Source organism: Hylaeus volcanicus, chromosome 2 (assembly GCF_026283585.1).
Source record: "Hylaeus volcanicus isolate JK05 chromosome 2, UHH_iyHylVolc1.0_haploid, whole genome shotgun sequence".
Classification (NCBI taxonomy): domain Eukaryota; kingdom Metazoa; phylum Arthropoda; class Insecta; order Hymenoptera; family Colletidae; genus Hylaeus; species Hylaeus volcanicus.
Genome location: NC_071977.1, coordinates 25,788,281 through 25,806,164, shown reverse-complemented (window position 1 = coordinate 25,806,164; position 17,884 = coordinate 25,788,281). Strand labels below are relative to the sequence as shown.

The 17,884-nt window shown below is 45.8% G+C and overlaps 1 protein-coding gene across 1 annotated transcript in view; it reads right to left on the bottom strand.

Moving 5' to 3' along the window:
• The window catches only part of LOC128872133 (iroquois-class homeodomain protein IRX-6-like), a 44,339-nt gene extending 30,332 nt beyond the window's left edge, over positions 1 to 14,007 (bottom strand). Inside the window, exon 1 of the mRNA XM_054114524.1 lies at positions 10,870 to 14,007. Within this exon, the coding sequence (XP_053970499.1) occupies positions 10,870 to 10,908 (39 nt within the window). The 5' untranslated portion in view covers positions 10,909 to 14,007. The remainder of the gene's footprint in view (positions 1 to 10,869) is intronic.
• Between the last annotated feature and the right edge of the window lie 3,877 nt (positions 14,008 to 17,884).

Sequence of the window (17,884 nt, the reverse complement as noted above, 5' to 3'; positions counted from 1 at the left end):
TATCGCGCCAAAGAGTTACTTTGTAATCGGCGAGCAGCGTGTTAGATGTTGCAGTGCGGTTGCGAGCCGAGAAACAAAACTTCCTTTCACCCCCTTCTTCGTGGCAGCAGTCGTTGTTACATTGTCTCGGTACTTTCGGATGTTCTACGAAACTTCATTAGCGGAGGTAGGGGGAAAGTTTATTTTACTTCTTTGGGTAGAATTTTATCCTTTTTAAGGTTTGTTTCAAGCAGGTTTTAAAATATTTGCGAGTGACGAATATATATGGGAAAGAGTAAAAAGGTGGAAATAATAAGAACGTGTATCCTTTCAAAGTTGTCAGAATCTGACTAATTGAAAATTAAATAGTTCCATGAGAATTGGAAAATTTACATTTATACAGCACGTGTCCCATGATTTTCGCAACGACAACCATTTTATGACTCCCCAGCTCCGATAACAAAATGGGTACACGATATTTCTGTGTTCCGTATAGATTCATTCCCGAATATATAAATACCGCAGGAGCAATTTCTTTTTTAAATATAAAAAGGAGTCAACGGAGGTCCTCGTGGACAAGTCGGTGACCCTATCAACGAGGTAAATTTCACCACCGTACGAAATCGAGCAGCCTGTTAACTTTGAAACGACCGTACGGCATCTGTGACAGTACACAGTGTCGGAGTCGAAAATTCTCCGGGCATTTTTCGTCCGTCTAAAAATGGCGAACAATGGAATCGGCGTGCACCGAGCGAGCACACGTCGGGTGTTCGATCAGTTTTTACCGAAAGAAGTCTCGTTCCGTGCATTCTCGTCGCTGCGGGACGGGAGTCGCGGCAGACTGAACACGTCGATGCAAATTCAACGGAAGGCGAGAGAATGCGAAGTCGGAGGGATCTGTGTAATCGGTGTTCGAAGCATTCGGGGAAAGGCGAGACGACGCCGATCTCCGATCGTTCGCGCCGCGGCAGCACAGAGATAATTTATTGAAATTGTCGTTTACCGGGAGGCTCGTTACTATTTTACCAGCGGACGGAGGCACACGTTCTCGCGTAACGGTAGTGGTGCAAGGGTTCAGGCCGCGAATGCCTAATCTTTCTCACGGTATAAATCATTGGCTCGCGGGGCACCGGCGATGTGTGCGCGGCCGCGCAATAAATTTCGCGGCCGCCTTGTAAACGGACCATTACGATTCGGTGTCCCGCGACTTTCCCGATACGACGGTTTCCGTTCCGAGACTTTTCGTTTCTTGGATACTCGACCATTAACTGGTACACCGCTTTAACGATCTCGAAAATTGATTTTCTATCTCGATGAACTGATAACTCGCACATTCGAAAATGATGTCAAAATGGTCCCGTTGAGGCATTCGTTGCAATAGGAATAATCTGATCTACGTTCTTCGGCACACGTATAGATTTTGTTGAATCTGAATAAGTTCGCGACCGATGACACAGATTCGCGCCATTTGGAACTCTAGTTTTGGTGACACTGACGTGAATTCACCGCAACTTTATCATATTCATGTGGTATCGTAACTATCTAGAAAGAGAAAAGTAATTGAAGCAATTCCGTTATTGTTTCACTTGGGTGATGAAAACTACAAGCTGATCGGTATGTTCAGTTTATAGAAAATACAGGTTCTCATGTTTGAACTTGAAAATAGTTTGTCATTGTTATGAGAAATGAAGAAGTTATAATCCATGGATTTTATTAGTACAGGAGAAACTAAAAAGTCTCGTCGTAGTTAGAATGACTTAATAACATCGATATACATATTAGCGATAGCTCAGCAAAATATTATCTTTGTTAACATTATTGCTTCGCAAAAGGACCATCGTTACAGCTCTCCAAAGTGATCGGTAGACCTGTGCGAGAGGCTAACTTCCTGCAACCTTATCTCGCGATTCTTCGTACCAGTATCGAAATCGAAACTGAACCGGAAGAGGAGCGTGCCGACTCCATCGAGCCTAATCGTAGCCGATAAAGAACCAGCGATTCATCATAAGCGACAACTGGTACCAGGGGGCGAAATGTAATCGGTATGCGAGAACACTCGGCTCGCACCAATATGTTCGCGTTGCTCGTCGAGTAAAAGATATTTACAATTTCTAGCAAACTTCGAGTTTAAAATCTTTGGAAAACGTTCAGTTCTACGCTAATGCATAAAGAACTACCCACCACTGCACGATGCATACTATACGAAGGGCACGGGTACCTAAATGTCGCGAATACACGAAGCAGTGGCGAGTGAATGAATTCGAAGAAAGAAGCGGCGAGGCCAACAAAAACAAGCGCTCTAAAAACAACAAGTCGCGTGAAAAAAAAATTGCGAAGGGCAGGAAAGTCGGTGGCGAAAGGGTGTGCTGGGGATAAGAAAAAAGAAGAAGGTGGGAAAGACGAGCAAAAAGAAAATCGGGGGCCGCGAAACGCGAGCGCGCAAGTGAATGAATAGAAGTCCGAGAACGGGAGAGAAAAAAGGGGGGCGAGGCTGGAAAGAGAAGGAGGGGCCCGCGGATCGGAAGGAACAAGAGCCACGGGACGAAGAAGGAGAGGCGCAATGCGAGTGAATGAATGCAACGGGCAAGAGAATCCGAGACAGAGACGAGCCGAGGATCGCGAGCGTGCAAGAGAGCGAGGGCGGAGGATCTGAGTCAGCTCGATTGGATCGAGTAGCGTCGAGTCAGCGTGCACAAACAGTGCTAACTGCTTGCCCCGCGAACTACTACCGGAGATCGTATCTACAGTCCATGACAAAAAGATAATACACACCGCAAAATTAATTTGTTTAGATTCTATGCGAAATCCATTCATTCACTCTTGATCTTGACAGGGTTACGTTAGAGAGTAGTATGATCAGTTTAAAAAAAGTACCATTTAAGAACCTGGTAAAATCCTCGATATATTAAATTCTTGCAAATATATAAAATTATTGTAAACATATGCGAAAAGAACCCTATTTTCTTCTGCAAAACCTCTATCGACGACTTCATTAAGTGTACTTAAATCGTGCTGGTCAGGCCGAGATACTTGCATAGGCAAATTCAGCAAGAATTTACAAAACATATATATATAAATCACTTCAAATTTATGTGATCGAAGCTTTGCGCAAAAGGTAAAGATCAAAAGTCTCGTAGAAGTAAAGAAAAAATTAATTTAACGTGATTGCGGTGTCCTTTTGTCGCAGACTGTATGTGCCAACGTATCGTACCGCTGGCGCACCGTCGCTGCCAACTTGCAATTATATGGCCATTCATAATTTTTACGCGACCAAGCGTCATTCAGGAAGCCGTGGCTCGGCCCCCGGCCTTCTCAACCTCGCGATGAACATTCCGATTCGTAGGAACGCGCTCCGAATTGTCCTCGTCGCGGAGGAATCGCGGTGGATTACGCAGCAGGCCACGTGATTCCACAAATTCCGCGACGCCTCGTTCGCAATTTCGTGCTGAGGTGCGTCGACACCTCCGGAAACTGGGGAAAGGTGGAATTCTCGCCCAGATAACGAACTTTGAACAACGAATCAAAGATAAACTACGTTTTGTCCCGTTATTCATTCGATAACTCTTTTCTCCACCATTGCTTAGCTTTGATAATTTATTCAAAGCTTTTCTTATGGCTTTTGAGCTCTTAAGCTTTTCTTATGAAAGAACGTACACCTAAATGTGCGCATGAAAAACATTAAAATTATCGAGAATTCAATTTTTCCGCTCGTCTTCCTCCGCTAGAGTAACGATTGAATATTCAATCTTGGAAATCTTATTACTCTCAGCTCTACAGATTTGACACAATTACTCAAGTAAAATTCCGCGATTTCTGTTCGAAAGTTCCCGCGAGCTTTCGCTATCGCGGTCCGCGAAACCAGCTTATGCTTTTTTTTGCGGCTTGGGCTGGCTAACGCGAACTACCGCGAGCAACGGAGACAATGTTGATGTTGAATGGTGGAAGCGTGTAGAATTTCAGTCTTGATAACAGGGAATGTGGTTCGTTCGCGAAAAAAGCGTCGTCCTCTAGATGCATACAGTCAGTCACGGTAAAAATCGTCCGGAACATGTCGTAGTTGTGTAGTAGTACTTATACTTAGAAACAAATTGAATTCGACTTCGGTTTTTTTTTTATTGTTTCGAATACAGAACTTTTTTCTATCGAGAGGAATCATTAGACGCGAAAAAATTGCTTGTACCTTTCGCCTGATACAATTTTCCATTTTATTACACGAGATGAGAGAATGTATTTTAATTAAAATATAAAACAACAATGATAAGTTCGATATTTATATTATTGAAATGCCACTATGAATAACGAGTCGTATTATTTTCCGATTATTTCATTTTTTAAATAAAATTTCACGAGATAATTTTTGAAATTAATAATTGTGCGTTGAAAATAACGAGGTAAATTGAAATCTGAATTCTTGTTAGCGTCAATTTTCCATCCGAGGTAATGAAATAATTAAATACTTGAAATGTTGAAATACCTGTACGTAAATTCCAATTAGAACTCCCACCTTTGCCCGATTACACGGTGTGCGCTATGCAAAACAAGTCCGGCGGTCGTTACACGGAAGAGTTACAAGACAAAAATCGGTACGACAGCGTCGATAATCAGCATAGAGGCTCGCAACGGAGCATTCGCGGCTTCGAGTGGACGTTATCCCTAATTGCTTTAATTCGCTTGCGAGAGACTCGCGACCCCATAATCTCGGAGTCTACTCGAACGCGTAACCAATCGCCTGGGCCGATATCGTGGCAGTGCGAGAATGATGCATCTGTCGTAATATTCGACTCTTATTTTTAAAAAATCACTTCTTTGTTACTACGCTCTAAAAATACGCGCCAAGTCGGGTTAAGAGAGTTTCGGAGCAGCGAAGATGGAAGGGTTGTTAGCTCAATTAAACTGAGCGACACAGATTAGTGATATGAATTCGTCGCGTTCTAAATTTAATATACGACTGTCGTCGCGACAGTGCTCTATCTTAAACCGCACTCGCAATTTTTCAGGCCAGAATTAAGACTCGCTCCAATTTTACACCTCGAAGAAGTATCTACGGACTCCTCCTCGACATTTGTTCGTTCCTTAAACATTAACAGGGAGGCCTTCCCTTATGTTCGAATAGTCAACATTTGAAGACAGCCCTAGTTTCCGCACGGCAACGTAGAAATAAAACCTTCCTTCCACGAGACGTCCGTTGTCGCGTCGAGAGAGCGAAACGCAAAGAAAGTGTACGGCGAAAGCCGATGTCGAACACACCTGTAACGCGCTTAACGATTATTAATGATAAGTTTACACGGTCCGCGTGTCGCACGTATTTACGGTTGGTGGTTTCATCGTTGCGAGCGCAACGACTCGTTACATCATCGCGTAGAAGCAAATGCCAAGCACCCGCGGTGTCGCGATCCCAGCGAAATAAGACAGTCGCCAACAACAATTAATAACTCATTGTCTATCGGTTGGAGACGGGGCAAAGAAATATACTTCTACGTTGCGCGCGGGTAAGCTCGACGGACGTTGGAACGAAGGCGGTCGTATCGCTGGATTTTAGCCGAGGCTATGATATAATTACGATAACGAGTGTCACCACTCTTCGAGAAAGTGGCGTTTCGATGATTCAACTCTGCCCCACCTCGCTCTCGCCCCCCTACCCCTCTGTGCTCGGAAATTGAATCCTACGATTACGGGTGGCACGATACTGCGACATCTCTCTTCGTGTAATAAATGATGCATAGTGCGTTACAGAGATCAGCGTTTAAGGTTGACCGGCTACGCAATTCGAAAGAAAAGTGTGTCAACGATAATACAAGAACCGTGACTAAAGTGCTTACTTGTTTGTTTTGGTCTATTGTAAGTGGAGTGATATACTCATAGATAATAGGCCATTAATTTGTATCGCCGCTTAAATAATAACGATACGCGTGGAAGCGACCACGACTCTACTTTGTCTAAAGAAAGACATTAGCGCTTACGGTCTATTTAGTCGTACGCCATACTATTACCGGTGTTCAACATATGTTTCATTCGCTTATAAAAAGAAACCACTCGGTTTGTATCACCTGCTTTAACGTAAATGGTAGTTCTTAGGTAATTTGCGCGCTTATTCGCTGAATTGCCAACAAATTTGCAAAACAACACGAATAATGCTTTTACCTTTGAAACATTTATCAGGAACGTATTATGTATGCGTTTGCACGCCGCTAATTACGCTTTTGTTATTTTCAAGTCGTAAGTCAATACAGTGACAATGAAGGAGGTTTAAGTGTTTGATGTATTCGTCAAGGATAGCGAATTAACTTTCAGGGACAGCCTGTCTTTTTATACAGAGGTCGCAAAACGAGTCGTTCGACGGAAAAGCGGGAAAGTTTGCGTTGAAATGCGATTATTTAATTGTTTCGAAAATGGAGAAATCTCAATCTACTCGTGTTTAAAAAATTGTAGCCCATCCGGTTCTTTTCTTACGATACGGGGGTGGCAACCCTAGGTACGGATTACGCGTGTTCGTGTGTCGGTGTGGCAGGGCAAAAAGCTCGTTGATGGTAAGACGAGATAATTATTCTAGCGAGCGCAAGCTCTTCGATCATTTCGGAACGTTGCTTTAGGCGTGGCAACACATGTTCTCAGCTCGGCGCTATGCACACCGCATAGGTATGCGGCGTACACCTATATGCAACATGTCAGGACACGTGGTACCGAATCTCTCAGCCTTGCCAACGGCTATCCATTCTCGCAACAGACAAGATCCCACGCTACAAATTATCCGTTGCAGTCGCAACACCGAAACGAACCATTTTCGGCCCTCTGTTCGTGGTTTCCATAAGCAACTCTCGGGATTTCAACGATTGATCGCGTCTACTCGACGCAGAGATCTATGGAAAGTAGTGCGAATCAAACCGTACGATCACCAGAAACGCGCGAAAATTGTATCTACGAAAAAATTAAAGGGTCCATGTTAGATTATCAACAGAAGAATATGTATTTTTACGAATATGTACTCTTTTACGAGTACCCAATAAATACCATTTCTCGCTACAAAAGAGCCGCAAACCGAGTCCATAGCCTCTAGTGCAATTTCATTAACGACAACTCGGTAGGAAATCATGCAACGATCTCGAGTTCTTCGGGGCGAAGGAGTTCCTTCGACAGCTCGTAAACGCGCATGCGAGACGATAGCGAGGATATTCGCTTCCGCGAGGAATAAACGGGGATATCTTACTCCAAAACTTTCCGAACTTGCATTATAACAAAGCTACTTCATAGAATAATATCTTTTATTACCAATTAGCGAGAATACATCCCAACAAACGCAAGTTTCACGATCGTAGCTGTTGGATCATATCAGATACGCCTCCTTCGAGATGGGCGTAAAAAGAGGCGGTCGAAGCCTTTAGAATGTACGATGATATCGTGTCGCACTGCTTTTCTTATAATTTGCGAGATAAAAAGTGGTCGCTGAGAGTCAAATCAGGCGAATAACACGAGTAGATGAACGCAATGAGATATTTTGAACGCGAAAGTTCCGCTTTCTGGTACATCGTGACTTCCCGGCGTGTGTCTAATTAGTAGTATCACTGCTGTTAATAACGTTTGCATAAGTTAAACTTCATTGGAAACCGTATCATCTTATTTTAACAATTAACCCAACTATTACCTTCAATACATTCGGGTAAAGCTTGTGTACTCTTGGGGCGAACCATGGTGTATGAACAATTCTTGCACTGGTTTAGCCCGACACATGCGAAATCGCGCACCAGAAGGAACAGATAGACGCAAATAGTCGAGGCTTTCGACCGTTGAATACATTTGACTTTCAAACGATTGAAATTATATCCGGATTCATACGTCTACTGGCCGGACGACAACGACCGTAGCTGGACGACAATCTCGAAACGTATACCAGACGGTTCTTTTAATGTCCGCCGTCCAGAGGTGAAATATGCGTGCACTTGTCACCGATATTTCAATGGGTTTTAGTTTTTCCTACCATCGACTATGCGTTTGCACGTGTCTTGTTCATTTTTTTTGCGCTCCTTGCCATACCGTTTCCGCGCAATTTGTAACTGCGTTGTTTCGCGTTGCTTCTCTTTGCGGTACAGGTAGCATAGGTGATCGCCTAAAGGATACACGATAGTCGAGCACGGTATAAAAGTTTTTCAACTTTTATTTATTATTACGCGATGCACCACCTTGCAACATTAGCATCGATCTTCTTTGAAACATTTGAAAAATGTATCTTGAATCGGTAGCGTCTGTTGTGCTTGGGAATATGAATCCTTTTCGTAGATAGAAGATCTGAAGACTACTCCAATTCTTGTGACGCAAAGAGTGACGCAACTCTGGAATCTCTTATCGCGAACGAAATAAATCAGTTAAACGAATCGTTGATACCGTTTTTTTTGATGCAGTGAAAACACGCTAAGGTAGCAGCACCAGTAATCCTCAAAATAAATTCTTAACTCGAGTAGCGAAAACTACATCTGAAAAGATATGATTTGTTATTTTACTCCTTTTTTTTTGTAATGTGGTTATTCGACGATACTTTAAATCAAGATAACTTCCGTTATCATCATGAGAGTGTTGGGTCTTCGTTTCAAGTCTTGGGAAATAACACGCGTTTATACGATATTTTATACGCATAAAGAAGCTCGAACAAACTAAGAATAAATCCTAACTCTGTCAACTATTTTAGAACTCTTAGACCGTGCACTCCCTCTGCTCAACTCCGGTAACTCTCTCGTGGCAACTGACCAAAACTCGAAGACTCTCTTTTCAAGAGTGACTCGTTCTCTTGCAGCCAAAATCTCGACATGCATTCTTGGAATTCATTCACCCCCTCCCAGCAACGGGGAACGTTAATCTAAACACTCGCTCAAACTCCTAACATACTGCTCCAAACACTCGTCACTCACACGCGTAGATAGTAGATACGCTTCGCACTTACATCACTTGACTCATCATTTTTTGAAAAAGAAAGAGTCTTCTCGGTAACGAAAGCAACTGGATTAAAGAGTGCAATTCAGTATACATTTTTACCGCTTTCTCTAAGTATAAATCTATTACTGACGCGAAAAGTGTTAATTCAATTTTTGTCTTTCTAACGCGTCTACTCTAACGAAATAATTTGTAGGTTCAGGAATAGGTTAGAAAAGTCTTTTTCATCGCATTCCGATGCGATCTTAACCGCGTAAGGAGATAAAGCCTGGTAACTTGTTATGGAGCAATCCAGTATAAAACAAAGTAACGTTAGTAATTTTCCTAAAGAAAATTGGCGTGAAGGCACCCAATATTGGTGCTCCTACCTCACTAATTAGAGCAGCATATTACACTTTACATACCGAGAGCCTGTTTCATAAGCGTTTTAATTCCCAGCGCCTACCTAACAGAGCCTATTAACCGCGTCTTCGATTCACAAATTGCAATTCTCAATTGCGAGGGAACATATCTACGTAGTGCGCGAGTTGATCTCAGCCCGGATAAATATACTAACATAGAAAGTGTGCCTAAGTTTTATTCGAAAGAGGCTTTTATAAACAAACGCGCGCACTGCTCTCGGTCGTTGTCGCGTATTCATGCCTAGATAGGCCGGTAAGCAAAGTTTCATCGCGTCTCGTGTTCCTATCTACAGATTATATTGAAATATGATAGAAGCAAGATACTTTTTCCACGGTAAAGCATTCGCGAGTTTTAAGATCGTTCAGTGAGCAAATCACAACAAAGTTTCGAGGAATATGTTAGCGTGGACAGAGAGATTTAAACAGGCCTCAGTGAATTCGCAAATTCAAATACATCAAGCTCACTAAGAGCATAAGGAATATTTAATTACATGTGTTTTAATACATCAATTTATCTTAATTTATATTCATCGTAGAAACCCATGAATAATCCATCGATTTTGTAATCTACCTTTTATTTCCATGAACTAAACAAGAAAAAGACACCATGCCTCCGCAATATTTTCGATTTTAATTATTTACGCTACGCTACAATTAAAGAAGTCTCTTTACGCAGCAAGGAAACACATAATTGATAAAACACGTGAAAGATCTTCACCGAACACCAGAAAAGCCCGCATGCAGCCTTTCAGGCCACAGATTCCCCATCCCTATGCCAGATAAGCCTAACCGGTAAATCCAATTAGCACATGCGAGGTGAAACGCAGTAATATTGATTTTCCAATCGAAACTATCGGAATTGCCGCATCATACGCTGATTATGAGAGCACGCAAATGTCTTAATTATTTCGACGCCCGAGGCAGAAGCTGTTACGTGCATTGTAAATACCCAAGCGATGGGAACCGTTGGCAGATCCGGGACTAAACGTAGCGATGTTGCTCTTTGTACACGAACTATTAGTGTTATAGCAACCGCGTGCATTGATTACGAGAACATACAAATGTCCTAATTATTTCAACGCCCAAGGCGGGATTTGATAAACACCTCGTCGATGAGCTCGACGAACTAATATTCCTCTTGGCCGTTCGCTCGAATCGGGAACCGATAACGAGAACATAAGAATTTCTTAGCCCACTCCAAATTTTTTAGCCCATCTACTCCAAATTTCACGAGAAAAATAATAGAAACTTAAGCTGAAATTGATCTATATAAATTCGATAATAGAATTAACTACCTCTTTTTATATATATTCGAGACGAAAGAAATCGCGAGTCTGACCAAGTGGCACCAACTGGCTCCAACTGGCCTATTATGGCCATTATGGCTGAAGCACCCTACCGAAACAACATGTAATTTTCATAGGACGTCCCACGGATCCCAACGACAAATTTCCCAAACCCAATCGATAGATTTGAGCGGTTGATCGATCGTCATCAAAGGTACATCCATCAGGGAGTAATCGCGTGTCCCGTCGTCGCTAGGTAGCCGGAAAATCACGCGAGGACTCACCTGTAGATTTGGCGATCCTCGAAAAGAGAACTGTGACATGATGTGTCGGCCACTCAGGGCCGTGATGGTCGAGCACCGCTACGCGATCATCGTTTCATCCCGTGGCATCCGTGTATCGCAGCTCTCTCACAGAGTCACTCCAAGTTATACAAGAGCACTTTTCCTTTTCCGTTGCTCCGATTTTTCTCACTGTCGGACACGCCAAATGGGAATAACGGAGCGCTGTCTCACAGCTAGTCACAAACGTCGTATACAGGGTGGAAAAAAATTTCTCACTCGCGGCGTGTTTTGATCGCACTGTCTGCTAGCCGACTGTACTCGACCCTGAATGCGGTCTCCGGTATACACTCGCACTGTCACATACGCGGGGACACAAAGGCTGGGACCAGTTTTCCGATTTCTGACCGCAACGTGGTCTCGCGGACGGCACCGTCCGGCTTCGGGGATTCGTTGACGGCGATGAAGATGACAACCGTACGTCAACGAGAGTTTGCCACCGCTTCACTGACAGAAAAGACGAAAAGATCTCACGCGCAGGGTGGATGATCCACGGGGATCCAACTCGCGGCGTTGATCCGATCGACGCGCCAGCTATGATCGGTCGCGACTATCCTCCGAATCGTCGTTTCTTTTCGACGGAATCCAGTCCTCCGCTCGGCGGATAGGAAGGCGGAGGTGCGAGCAAGAGAGCAAGACGGGGAGAGAATGGAAGCGAGAAAGCGAGACGGGATAGAGGGAGGAGCGAGCGAGAGGAAGCTTTCGAGAGGGACGAAACGATGAACGGAGAGGGAACTAGCGGTTAGGTCTGGGTTAGGTCTCGAGAACTCGAGCGATGGTGACGGAGGAACGGTTCGTAAAAAAGGAAAGGATCGACTTGTCACGCGCACTCTTTTTTTTTTCTCTCCCCTCCGCGTAGAGTCCTTTCCACACGCAGCAGATTGCTCGGGGGCACCCTGTCGTCTTCTCTTCGCGTCTTCCTTCCTTCTTTTCCCCTCTACGAAACGGAAGTCCACCGACGACGATCCTCTGGAGTCGCGGACTCGTGCGGTCCCTGCGGGTGGTGCGCACTCTTTAAACAAGCAACTACAAACTGGCACGGTTTACGCGTGTGCGACGCCTCGGCGCTTCTGTCTTCGTCCTCTGCGCGATCCGCGCGCGTGTGCGTCCACATGTATGCATATGTTCTCGCTCGTGTTCAGAGGGGGGCACGAGAAGGAGAGCCGTCCATGCGACTCTTCCCTCTCCCTTCGTAACTTGAAAACTTCTTTTGCGCGCGCTACGAGGGGGCAGTCCGATCGAGCCGCCGATGCCTCGTTATATCGAAACCGATTAATTATACCAATCCACACGCGCACTGTTTTTTTTTTTTTCGAAAAAAAAAATGATTCACCCACCGGTGGAACTCACGCGACGATCACCATCGCACATTGGAGCAGCGTGCAGAGGCCGAGTCGACCGGCTGCGAGTGCCGCGTTCCTCGAAGGACCGAACAACGCGATCCGAGTCCGTAAGTTCTGGTATCCTCGTTCCGCGGGATGACGGTTGATCGCGGTGTAGGAGGAGGCAGCGGTACAGTGACGGTGGCGCTGGCGATAACGATGGTAGTGTGCCGCCGGTGGTGGTGGTGGTAGTGACGAGAAACGGTCGGCCCGACGGTGGTGGTGGCAGAGTCGTCGCCGTAGTTCTTTTCCTTCCATGGAAAGGGGGACGATTTTTGCGAGATGGTTTGCCCTCGGCGAGACGGGTGGGAGGGTCCAGACCTGGCACGCCGCGCGTAGCGGTGGGGGTGCCCGGTGCCACCTCTGCTGGGTGGCTGACGATGCGACTACCGGCACCTCGTATACTCGCGCGAATTCGTACCCGCGGCTATGTGTGCAGTAGGCCCGAGTTCCCGTGTAGTTCTCTTCTCCCGAGTTAGGTCGGCATCTTCGTAGATCGAGCACACGGAGCCGTACGCCCGGCGGTTAGCGTCGGCAAACGCGACAATAAAATATGGTGAGTTGCCCGTGGGGCAAGCCAACGCAGCCTAACCCCCTCTAAAGTTCCCCTACTTCCCGTCTCTTTCGCTCCTTTTCCACTTTCGCCGTTCCGATCTCTTCTTCTCGCTCTTTCCTACGGCTCCTCCTCGTCCCTCGTGTCGCCCCACCGCTGCTTTCTTCCCTCTTCGTTCGGTGTTCGTTTCCGTGGAGGGGATGGGTGCTCGAACGCCCGGAGGGGGCGCAACCGGCCGAGATGCTGCCCTTGCCCGCGTGTGTTGGCTCTGGTGGGGTCGAGGGGGGAGGTAGTTTGCGTTAGGAGGGGCGAGAAGAGGAGACAGAAACTACACGACAATTTTAGTTCGATAGATCCCGAAGTTTAGCCTCGGCGGCGCTGCTTTACTTGCCGCTGACTTCTTCCCGGTAGTTTGTTCGGTGCCCCCTCTCCCGTCGCTTGGAGCTTCTCCACCTCTTTCTTGGACACGACCGCACACTCTGACGTTTCCCCACCACCCCCGTTCGTTTTCTCACTCTCCGTCTCTCTCTCGCGGGATCGCGATGTTCTCCTCCTTCTTCGCCGCGACGATTGTCAACTACTTCGTACCTCTCGCTGTCCCTCTGCCCCCACCTCCGAAGATCCTCCTACTTGCTCCGCGGTGGTACGCGACACTTGACTAGGCAACCTTTCTCTCTTTCTCCAATGAATCGCGAATCGTTCTCCTTCTGGCTCCGATGCACAGATGCAACCTCTTTCTCGCTCGAACGCTTATCCAGCGAAACGCACGATCACCTCGCGACGAACGTATGGCGCGTTTACGCGGGACAGACGCGTACGCCGACAATCAGAGATTGGGAAAATTTGATTCGAACAATCGGCGACGTTTCTTCCATCCAACGATTGTTCACACGTTTCGCACCTTTGACTCGATACGTACCATCGTTCTGGGAAATGAATTTTACTTTTTAATCGACCAGAGTTTTGCCCATTTTTGGAGTGTTCCCATCGCGAGCGTCACAGAAGTCGCGCTTCATTCCGGGATGTCGCGACAACGGGGCCTTCGTGATCGAGTACGTCTCACGGTGATCCAATCGAACGGCGAAAATCGATCCGTCGAGGAATCGTGGAACGATTAATCGGAGGCGCGCGATTGCGGCAACGCGCCGACGATCACTAACAATATACAACTTGACAACAGCCGAGCGACGGATACGACGACAACGACTTCGGCCGTGGCGTCGCGAAAGTGTGTTTTGCGCAGTTCTTTCAAGGGAACTCGCCTCCTCGCGCTTACTTGTCGCCCTCCTGGCACGACCGCCGATCAAAGGGGCGGGCAGGGGCGGCTGTTGGTGGCGGATCGCGAGCATCGGAGGTTGCGGGGGAGGATATTTGCCGCGTGGTGGGAGGTCACAGAGGGGACGACGCGGATAGCGGGGTGGGTAAAAAGGCGCACTGACATTTTTCGCCGATATACACACCTATCTACGGGCGAAATTTTATTCGAACAATAGATGAGGGAACAAGAACACTATACCATATACTGATTTATTGACGACGTTTGTACGTGTGAACGGTTATGCCGGATCATTTTTGATTCCTTCGTCGTGAAATATTGTTTACAGCGAATGTAGTTTTTCGACGTTTCTGTCTTTTGTGTTGCGCTCCCGCTAGGAAAAGTAATGGTTGTAATGTGACTGGTCGTTGGACTGCAGATTTTGTTTATTTATGGTGTCGCTGGTATCGTATGTGAAATACGCTTCGCGATACAATGGAATAATGGTAACGTTTCGTCTTGTATAAGTAGTGGATCTACTTTAAATACGTTTAGCATGTCTTTTCCATATTTGTGTACGATGTAAACGCATAATTGAACATAGTTTCCAATATTCCGCAATTGATCTTACTCATTTGTTAGAAAAACAAATCAGGGAGTACAGAGAAAGAGTGGCCAGATCGATAACGAGAACTACTTAGCGCGTCTGACCGAGCCTGGTATAATCTCCTGTCGCGCTTACGCTGGCGCGTGGATATGCGGACACAAGATTATGCTGTAAGTAATCAGACCCGTTAACGTCTTCCAATACTACTTTCTATTGATACAATGGCTATAACATCTTGCTTTAATCCTCACCAGAATGGAAACGAATGTATTCGTCTACTTTACCTAACTAATATTCAGGCCCTGTGAACATTGCAATGCATATGTAGTTCAAAATTATGTCACAGTCTGAAATATGTTGAAGAGCATCCGGAAAAACAAATGTTTCTCTAAGAGTGTAATATTTTCACACCAAGTAATTTTAATTTCATTCTGCGAATCATTCGTTCCGAACTCGAAATTTCCACCTAAACAAGGCTTGCTCGATCGTACAAAGATTTTTTCTCCGTTTCACGGTGAATCTCGTGCGCTGACGCTTACCCTTCGCTCGGGCGGGCGTCCGTGGCGTGCAATTCGTGAGAAAGAGTCAGAGCGAGTCGGATAAATCGTCCCCTTCCACACTTCTTTCGTTCCCCCTCCACCGGGCCGCGTGTGGGTGCGGAGCTTTGGTTTTTTCCCCTCCGTGGGCGCGGACTAACCTCGCCCCGCCCTCGCCACCTTTCCGTGCCCCCTCCTGTTGGCGCGAAGCCGGTCGTACTACCACCAAACCCCGATGCCGCCTTTCTCGTCACCCTGCAGTGTGCGCGGCACGTTGAGCTACTACTTCGCGCTCTTGCTCGCCACGGCGGCGAAGGTGGAGCGAGATGAGAGCATACGGTGAGGCACACCGAGATGTGAAACATTAGTGTACCGTTTGTTAACACCGCGGTCTACACACAGCCGCGCGCAACTCCTCTCCACGGACTACTCCATGCTCCCTTCACCCCTCCACGTTTGGTGACTTGGTGAGCTACTATGCGTATACGCTTCGTAAGCTCGTAAGCGTGCGAGTGTAAGGAGCCGATGTACGCGAGTGTCTCCGACGGTGTGAGTCGGTGGATTCTCCCTCTTCGTTCGCGGCCGATGTCGTCTTTCGTCTTTCGACCCTCTCCGTCGGCCCACGCTTCCGCTCTTTGACTCCACCTTAAAACCCCCTACCCCTTGATCGCTCTTCTATCCCTACATCGGTGACTTTCCGAGAATGCGACACCGAATTTGTCGACGGCACAGAACGTCGACGTTCCGCTACGACTACGCCCAAGCCTAAAGCCGCTGACCGATGTCGTCGTCGCACATCGATTTTGGATTTCCCCGGTCTGTGCGTGTGTTACCGAGAGGATCGAAGCCGGGTGCGTCTTCGGGATCGGGAATCGTGGAGCCGACCCACGGGGGAGGAACAGTGGCCGCTGTCCGTTGTTCGTGCTCGCTCTCGCCACGTACCAGTTGTCGATGAATCGAGGTACCCGATCCAGCCAGTGATACGGAGTCGGTGCCACGAAATTCGCGGTGAAACAACGCGCTTTCTCGGCCATCTTCGAATCGTGCGTCGTTCGAGCTAGTTTACACCGAGCGTTACTAACGAAATTGTGGTGTGGGGGATGATAGCGTATCGATTTGATAGAGGAAGGTTAATTAGGGGTAGATTTTCCTTGTTCCCCTGTGTTTCGCGACGATATCTAGTAACGTAGTTGGTAAAAGAAAGTGATCAAAGGATTTCATTAGTCGTAGTTTATTGAAACTTGATACGCTCGGTGTAAACGGTACCGTCGCGTGAACGCTGTGTTAGGCCGCGTACCAAAGATGAGCGTGTAAACTAACAAGGGACGTTCCGATATTAAAATTTGTAAGATATTTTTCAGAAATGTAGTTTGAAGTGATGCTGATAATGCAATTGTTTCTTGATTCGACGGATAGATTAATCTCCAGGGCAAAAGCAACCCCTCTCCGTAGTGTTTATTGTTTCCTAATCAAAGAGTCGCGGTGAAAAATGATTCGCAGAGATGGGTAAAATCTTACTTGAGAAATATAAACGATTCAAGTTAACGCGCAACGGTTTTTTTTTGCAATGTTAAATAAAAGTAACGACTACAAAGTATATAAAAAATAAAAACACTACTAATAAAAACATAGTAGAAGAAGCAACTTGAAAACAATCTAGATAAGATTTCCGCCCATCTCGGGTCGCGAAACAGCGTTGATCGTGATTGGAGCGATTAGTATCGAGTCGATCCGCAAACACGACACACCGGAGGTGTTTTATTATGATTGTGCGCGTTGTAGGTGTCTCCAGGCTTTGAATTACTAATGCCGTGGATCAACCAACACGTTTAGCCGTAGTGAGCCGAGACGGTTAACTGTAGCGCGAGACAAGGCATTAACATGTTAATGCGTTCTACCCTATAGCCTATAGTGTAGCACGGCGCGTACATGCGATTCATGTTAAATGCATCGGCTATACGCATTGTTACGCTTCGACTAATGATTCACACTTTGCCTGGAATTTGAATACAAATGAAACGAAAGATGATATGGTTCAACGTTTCGTGTACCTTGCGCGCAATCCATTTTCATTACATGACCTGCTAAGCGATTGGGTTTTTGGGATTAGGATAATGGCGGAGCAACGCTACGAATTGAAAAATGTGTTCTCAAAAACTATCCTACACTTGCAGAAATCCTTTTTAACCGTATATTACTTATCTGTCTATCCTTTATTATCAATGAATTCAGTATTATGTATATCTTGAGTAGCGATTACTAAACGAGTAATAAATAACGATACTGTAGTTGGAAAAATATTAGTCTGTAAGATTCAAGAATTAGTTCGTAATTATTCGAACGATAACTTACATTAATTTGGATTAATTTGAAAGAATAAAGCTGATTAGCATAATAATCTAAGGTTACGTTCCAGATCTACCGAAGGATTTATGTAAGCTTTATTTTTAGTACATCCTGTCTTTAGCGATAATGTCACCTGCGTACGAAGTAAGAACGTAGTGTTAGCAACCAACAAATTGTATGAAACTTTCCTGTAGAGATGCCGAAATATAATTATACACGGTTATCGCGTTCTTCATCGCCGGACATACCTGGAACGCGAGAACACGGGTTAAGACCTAG